At 37.5% G+C, this 8,200-nt stretch overlaps 1 protein-coding gene across 2 annotated transcripts in view; it reads right to left on the reverse strand.

Annotated features, from left to right (window-relative positions):
* The window catches only part of LOC107669653 (serine-rich coiled-coil domain-containing protein 1-like), a 43,093-nt gene that overhangs the window by 3,005 nt on the left and 31,888 nt on the right, over positions 1-8,200 (reverse strand). For both annotated transcript variants that reach the window (XM_016461980.1, XM_016461979.1), the window contains one exon: positions 5,895-5,972. In XM_016461980.1, the coding sequence (XP_016317466.1) occupies positions 5,895-5,972 (78 nt within the window). The remainder of the gene's footprint in view (positions 1-5,894; positions 5,973-8,200) is intronic.

Raw genomic sequence — 8,200 nt, forward strand, 5'->3', positions numbered from 1 at the left:
GTGGAGATAGCCACGGATGGCGGGCTTGAAATAGTAACCTCCGTCGGGCTTGCCACATTAATGTCCGGTGGGCTTGCCATATGCGTGGCCAGCGGGCTGGAGATAGCCCCGGCTGACAGGCCTGCCATCGGCCTGGTCAGCGGGCTGGAGATAGCCCCGGCTGGCGGGCTTGACCTAGGAACCGCCGGCGGGCTTGCCACATTAATGTCCGGAGGGCTTGCCATATGCGGGGCCGGCGAACTTGACTTGGCGCGGCTAGTTCTGAGCGTCCGGCAGGCTTGTCTTCGGCGCGGCCAGCGGGCTGAGGTGAGCCGCAGCTGGCGGGCATGACAACGGCGCGGCCGGCACGCTTAACAGTTGGGTCTTCCATCCGCGGAGACAAATGGGGGAGAAAAAGGAAAACCAAAGACTGTTCAAAAATGAAAATAAAACACGGGTGAAGGAGCGCCGCTTACTGTTTTGGTCAGTCATTCTGTCACAGTTCACACACACGAGGTACACGGGAACGAAGGAGCGAGGAGACACGGAGTAAAGTAACTCAAAAGGGTTTATTGAACAAAGGCTTGGGATCACAGGACTCGACACATCAGGATGACAGTATGACGTTTAACGACTGACCAATGACAAGAACTAGAACACTCTTTAAATGCACAGGAACTGATGAGGGGAAGACAAGGGACACCTGGAACTCATAGGACAATCAACATAGGAAACACCTGGGAACAATTAATTCAAAACACGAGACAGAGAAACTGGATGACGGAGCACACAGGGAGCAAAGACACACACAAAACCTGGCCCAGAGTCTGACATTAGGAGTTCAGCACTTTTTTAATGTGTCAAACATTTCCAAATCAAAATTCTTCAAGTTTTGCCTTCAGCACAATCTTAAGAAAAAAAAGTTAGAACATTCTTACGAAATGTTTTGGGAATACAAATTTCCTTAACTTTATTCCCAAGTTATAAGTTATAATAATAGTTAATGAAACTGAAATTAAATTTATTCTTGAATGGATAGTTCACCCAAAAATGACAATTCTGTCATCATTTGCTCACCCTCAAGTTGTTCCAAACCTGTATACGTTTTTTTCTTCTGCTGAGCACAAAAGATATTTTGAAGAAGCTAAACAGCTGATGGTAGCCATTGACTTCCACAGTTTTTTTTTTTTCATTCTATGTAAGTCAATGGCTACTGTCAACTGCTTGGTTCCTTGCTTCCTCAAAATATTTTTTTCTTGTACTCCGCAGCCCTTCTGTCCTTTCATTCACTTTTCATTTTTGGGTGAACTATCAGTTAAGGAATGTTTCGTGAATCTAGCTTCTGGTCTTCAAATGATCTTCCACTTGCAGCAAAGGCAGAGAACTTCAGTCTTTTAACAGTCAGAGATTCAGGTGAGGTTTCATACCATTCTTTCTTCCAGCAGAACCTTTCTAACGGTTTACCATTATATCTTTATATCTGTTGCCCAATCTACTTTTTTCTTCTTATTTGCCAGTTTCAGATTTTTTTTTCTTTGAAACTAAAGGCGAGTAGCATCTAAGAGTCTTGTATTCACTCTTACAATTGAAGCTGGTGTTCAATGAAGCATCCAGCTGAGCACCAGGGAGGGGTTTGTTTTCCAAACTAGAGACTCTGATGTACTTGTCCTCTTCTTGCCGTGAAGAAGGGCCATTCACTTCTATCTTTGTTCTGGTTAGATACAGTCTGTTTTCTTCTGTTGAGACAGCAGTGCATGAAACGGTGTTCATCTAAATGTCTAGCGATATGTATTTTTGTTTTAAAACCAACATTTGACTTGCAAGAGTATACTTTTGAGATAGTGTACACTTGCAGGAAAGATACTGTGCAATTTCCACACTTCATTAAGCAGCACAAACATTTGCAACAGTGTCTCAAATACCAAAATGTACTTTAGACTGTATTTATTAAGATTAAATGCTGCATTGGCTGAACAGAAGCATTAGTTTCTTTCAGCAATACAAACATGTCTTTATGATGCCAAACATTTGAACTGTACTGTATGAATATACACTTCCACTCAAAAGTTTAGGGTCGATAAGATTTTTTTATGTTTTTGAAAGTCAGCTCTTAAGGCCCGTTCACACCAAGCACGATAACTATAAAGATAACGATAAAGATATAGTTCTAAAAATCGTTCTCAATATTAAAGAATAGCATAGTTCACACCACAACTATAACTATAACGATACAGAGGAACGATATCGTTGTGATCACTTTCAAATAGTGTTGTCAAAAGACCCGGTACTTCGGTACCAAGTCGGTACTAAAAAAATTAAAACGTTACGGTACCAGGTTTTTTTAATACCGGTGGTACCAAGTACCCGGTCAACCCGGTTCTTGATGCGCTATCAGAAATGTGCGCAGATGCGCTTCTCTTCATAAAAGCACTGAGACATGGCGACCTCAAAATGAGGAAAACAATCTAACAAAACACTTTAAAGACACCCAGATCAAATGAAAGAGTTCAAGCAGGTAAGTTTCATTTTAATTTTTATTATTTGTGTTTCCCGTACATTGATTTATTTCATATCAAAACTCACCGCCACAAATAGATTTTCCAAAAGGCTTTGACTTCGTTGAATAAACGTGAGCACTGCATGTGTCAAAGTCGAAACCCGGTGCGGGTGTTTTTATATCACTGTATTTCTGGAAACCGACTGTCTTCAGAAAATTATGGATGTCATTTTCATTTCATCTTGCCTGTAATGCCTGAGCAGCGTTTGTGAGCGCAGCGCACGAATTAATGCTCCTATACCTTTTTTTAGAGTAAAAAAACAGGAGGACATGATGATATTTACTATTTTTACACACCAGAGGTTTTTAAATGAATTGTGAATATAAAATATGTGTGTTAGAGAATGTACAAATGGTTAACATTGTTTGTGTCATCAGTCAGAAGTTCTGGGCTTTTTTTTTTTTTTTTATTGTTTTTTAGCTAACTTAGTTGTTATTCTTGGCTGAATAGCTCTAGGTTTTCTCACCCAGTTTAGGTTTATCAAAAATACAGTAAATATTGTGAAATATTTAAATACCTGTTTTCTATCATTTTTTTTTATATTAAAATACATTATTAAATTAATATTATTTAAATAAAACTTACTGACACCAAACGTTGTAGCGTGCATAAAATAATAAAGTATTTAAAAATCAATTATTCATAATTAAAAAAAGGTCATGTCCTGAGCAATGTATGCAGCAAACAGGCAGAATGTAACCTCCTCCAAATGCCTGCCTGTGGGGAATATTTAATTATATCTTAATTATAGAGGTTTAACAAGAGGCACTTTATCTGTGCAGTGCCATAGAGAGGCGTTTGGTCACAGTTGCATACGCACACACGGATACACAACACACAGGACAGAGAGCTGGGTCTCTACCCCGTGCTGTAAAGCTGCATTTGAGTGGCTCCTCCATCTGTCTGTCCTAGATTAAATACTTGAGGCAAGAAGAGGACGAAGGACCTAATAAATGAGAATGTCCTACTATCACAGAGCCCTGATCATAAAAGGCAACACTTAACATTGCAGCAATCGATGCAGTCAAAGAAATAATGCTTTGTCACCAAGAATGCAGTGAGCATTCTGTTTATCAGTCTCCTTTAATGCTGCAAATATCCTAGTGGTGGGTCTGGCTGATATATATCGAATATTCGCTCTGCTAAAGAGCACATCATTAGGTTAGTTTTGCAATCCTTTCCTGAGACAGAGATATTTCAATAGTGTCTAACTTAACCTTCAGTGCATGGCAGAATTATGTTAGAGCTCCTACACTACATTCAATACATTTCTGTGAATCAATTCAGTTCAATTCAAATTAAATGCTTTAGTAAAAATATACAGTGTATGTAGGTAAATATTGGCGTTTATTTCTACAGTATATACAATATTGTTGTCCATCTGATAATGCTGGAACCTTTTTTTTATTATTGGTTCTAACTAAATAAATAATTAAATATAATTTTTTCTCAATTTAATTTACTGAAGAATGTGAAGGGAAAATGCTTAAATTATGTTCAATTATTATTATTATTATTATTATTTTGTATTTTACCTTACTCTGAATCTCATTGGCTACCATGGCTGTGTGGTTAAAAATATAATTCCACCAGATGGAAAAAATAAACCAAGATATTATAAGGTGATATACACACACTAACATTTAAAGATTTGTGGTCAGTAAGAAGGAAATTAATACTTTTATTCAGCAAGGAGTCATTAAATTGGTATGAAAAAAGTATGAAAAAATATTAAGAAGTGATTTCAACATTAATAATAATAGGAAATGATTGTTGAGCATTGATGATGATTTCATCAGCATATCTGAATGATTTCTGAAAGATCATGACACTGAAGACTTGAGTAATGGCTGCATGAAAATTCAGCTTTGCCATCACAGCAATAAATTATATTTTAAAATCTATTAAAATAGATAAGACTTATTTTAAATGGTAATCATTTTTCACAATATTACCATTTGTACTGTATGTTCAACTAAATGGAGCCTTAGTGAGATTTCTTTCAAAAATGTAAAAAAAAAAATATATATATTCTTACTGACCCCAAACTTTGGATTGGTAGTGTATGTCATTATATATTTATGTCATCAAAAGGCTGAATAAAAGGAGAAAAAAAATACAAAGGATAATTTTTTAGCCATTATCGCTCAGCCCTACCTGGCAGTTTCATTACCAAGAATGGTACAAGATTAGAGAAGTGCAGAGTATTTCACTGATGTACTTTGAAGGTAGGCATAAAAGGGAGTAAATGTGATAGATGTCCTCATTTATTCCTGTATAAGGAGGTTTGTGGTGTTATAAACTTCAAACAGGACACCCTCAGAGTGGGGGCTCAACTACACCCGCTTAACAAGGAGTTATTAATGCGCAGTTGACAGGGACACCAGGACGAATGACTTTGGAACCCCAGTCCAAGCTCATTTCCCAGGGTGCAGAGCAAGAGGCTCCATTATTCCCCTAACCGACGCCACGCTCTCTCCGCAGGAGAACGCTATCCGCAGGCTCTAATTATTAAGAAGGTGGGGATAACAAATGTTTGGTGAGAGAAGTTTTCTGTTAAAAGTAGGACGTGAAGTGACACGGTTCCGTCTCAGGTGGGTTCTAGGGCTTTATTTTTAAAACGGGGAATATTTTCCTTTTTTTTTTTACGGAATGAATCAGGACGAGTCCCACCCCTCTCCTGTCAGTTGAACACAATGTCAGAATGCATGGGGTCCTATTCTAAGCATCTCCCGCTGCGTGGCGCTAGGCTACGGATGAGCCGGAATGTCACGTGATTCGCTGCCGCAACCTTCGCTTCTGTTAGCACTCCATGTAGGTCAGTAAGGAGGACAGAGAAAGACGCAGACCTCGTTTCCATTTCACAGTATTTTTGAGCCGAAAAAAAAAAAAGTCCTGATGAAAAACGAAATTCTCTTCTACCAAGCAAAAGCTCCTCATACAAAATCATAAACCTTTCCCTATGACAGTCCAAGCAAGATTAGGGCACACAACCAAATAATCTCATCAAGATAGTGGGAAAATGTTATTGATGGTGGAGAAAAATGTAACTCAAACTCTATCAGAGAGAGAAGCCTGAATGAAAAGAGCAGAGTGGGTTTAGGAGAGGCACAATGGAGTTAGAAAATTAACTGCATAAAAATGGAGAGACCTCTGTCTCAATGCAGTCGTTTAGCGCCGTCGTTATGTTTGATCTACAGGCTTTGAAATCTTCAGGGAGGGAGAAAAAAAAATGAAAGCGAGCTTTTTAAATTAAAGTGTGACCCGACAATGATACCTTAGCAGCAAAGAAAGTGTTCATCCACGATATTAATAGAAAAGAAACACATTTTGACAACACTGAATGTGGACAATTACCTTAAAGGGGAGTGATTTCTCACTGCAGGGGCTTATGGGTAGAGAGTGAAGGCTGCTGGCAGGACTGATCTCGGTGCTCTGAAAGGCAAAGATCAGACACCTTAATATTGAATGAGCACATGAAAAGAAAATAACTTAAAAAAAGACCTGCTCATCTCACTCTGAAATAGTTGCCTCTGAGGTTACTATGCTTGGCAGTATTATAAAGTTTGTTTTTAAGTATCTGACCCACACACAGCCGAAGAAGACTACAAGAACATCTTCACCAAAAGCCTTCAAAATATAATTTGTTTCACCAACTTAAAAACATGTAGAAATTAATTTTAATCAAGCACAATAAATGCTTCAAAAGAAAGGCACAAATTAAGCAACACTGTTATTACTCTAAAACTCAGTAATGAAACACACTGGGAAATTAGCTCATGTCGTACATATTATGTAATTATACCATCCAAACAGGGGAGCAGACAGCCCTGTCCTCTCTGGGCTGTAGCCTCAAACGCTTCTCTCCTTCATCACGCTACTGCTGCCTCTCCCCCATATTAATGTGAGGAAGAGAGCTGCAGATGCAGTGACACTGTCAGAGACGCAGAACACTTTAGTCTGAGTAGAGCAGCAAACAGACAATATATTGAGTGATAATATAAATGTCAGACACTTATGTAAAAAAAAAAAAAAAAAAACCACATGCCCATGTTAACATTTATATTATATTATATTATATTATGAATGTTTTTTTTAACTAAGATAAGTACTTGAATAATTGAAAAAGTTAGCTATATTATTAAGTAATGTAATATGAAAGTTGTTGAAACACGTTAATTTAGCATTGGGAGGCAATAAAAATTGTTTTCTATTTTTAACAGTTTCTATTTTGCTGCACTGCTAAAGAGGACGATAAAAATTTTACTTCAAATTTTGGACAAAAAAAAAAATGTACTTAAATGGGTCCTATTATGCCCGATTTACAAGATGTAAGTTTCAGGTGTGCCCAGAATGTGTCTGAAGCTTCAGCTTAAAATACACAACAGAAGCAAAAATATGTTGTTGTCTCTTTAAATGCAAATGACCCTTTCAGAAAAGGGCTGTGCTTTTCACAGCTTGTGCCTCAGTTACTACAGCAACAATTAACAAAACTTCGGTTTAGTTTTGATTAGTATCTCTTTCACGCTCGTGCTCACATGACGTTGCAGTTCTTCGTCAGCATGAAAAGTTTATTCTTTGTATGAATTTAAAACGTTTTGTCAGTTTGAACTTTTGATATATGATTTTCTGACTGCACGCACAAAAAGCGCGCTCACAGAAAGCTGGCTCTTTCATGTCGGTTGTGTCAAAAACACAAAGTTCACACACAGTCGGTTATGTCTGCAAACATAAACAGATGCATGTGTATGAGTATATTAGATCTGTGAAACGGTGTCTCTTGGAAATGGCGACAATACACTACTAACGCATTTCAACCAGGCCTGTACCAGTTCTCTGTGACGTGCATCTGCATATCAAAACTTTCTTTTTTAAAGCAGCATTAAAAATAAAACAAAAATATAACTTAAAGCAATAAAATAAAATAAAATAAATCTCTGAGGATCTCTGAGGCAATGCTTTCTTTTTTTAAAAGCTATCCACTATTTGTGGGTGTATGTGGAGGGGCCCCAAGACATTCAGTTATTCCACCGGCAGCAAGGCAAGGGGGAAAAAAAAATACCGGGAAAATGAGATGACTATAATCAAGTAGTTTCAATGGGTCTATAAATTTCAAACAATTTACAATATCACAACCATTACAATGTCATTTTGGTAAATGTTTCACAGCAAACGTGAATGAATTTTAAGCAGCATTTCAGACTCCATAATTATTAAAGGATTCAAGACTGATCCAGCATGTGCTGCTTTGATTAATGTGTTTTCTACGACTGCATTTTAAGTACAAGGACAGGACAAGAAAACTGTAATGAAAAGTACAAACATATTAAGGTAATCAAAGATGGTATGAAAGCAAAAGCAAGAGAAATGTTTCACTAATGCAGATTCTTCCCAGTGCATTCAAACAAAAACTGCTAAACGACAAAACAGAATAGAGTCAAAATTATTTGCTGAAAAATGCAAAACAGTAATTTAAGAATGTACCCTGTTCAATATTAAAACTAAAATCTCTGCTCAGAATACGAAGTAATTATCAGAATGGTTATATATGCACATGGCTACATCTAAACGGTTTTAGCTGGTGGGAAATGCAATAGTTATGTAAATGAAACAGGCAGGACACACACACACACACACACACACACACACACACACACACACAA

This window comes from Sinocyclocheilus anshuiensis, unplaced genomic scaffold (genome assembly GCF_001515605.1).
Source record: "Sinocyclocheilus anshuiensis isolate Anshui unplaced genomic scaffold, SAMN03320099.WGS_v1.1 scaffold80, whole genome shotgun sequence".
Classification (NCBI taxonomy): Eukaryota; Metazoa; Chordata; class Actinopteri; order Cypriniformes; family Cyprinidae; genus Sinocyclocheilus; species Sinocyclocheilus anshuiensis.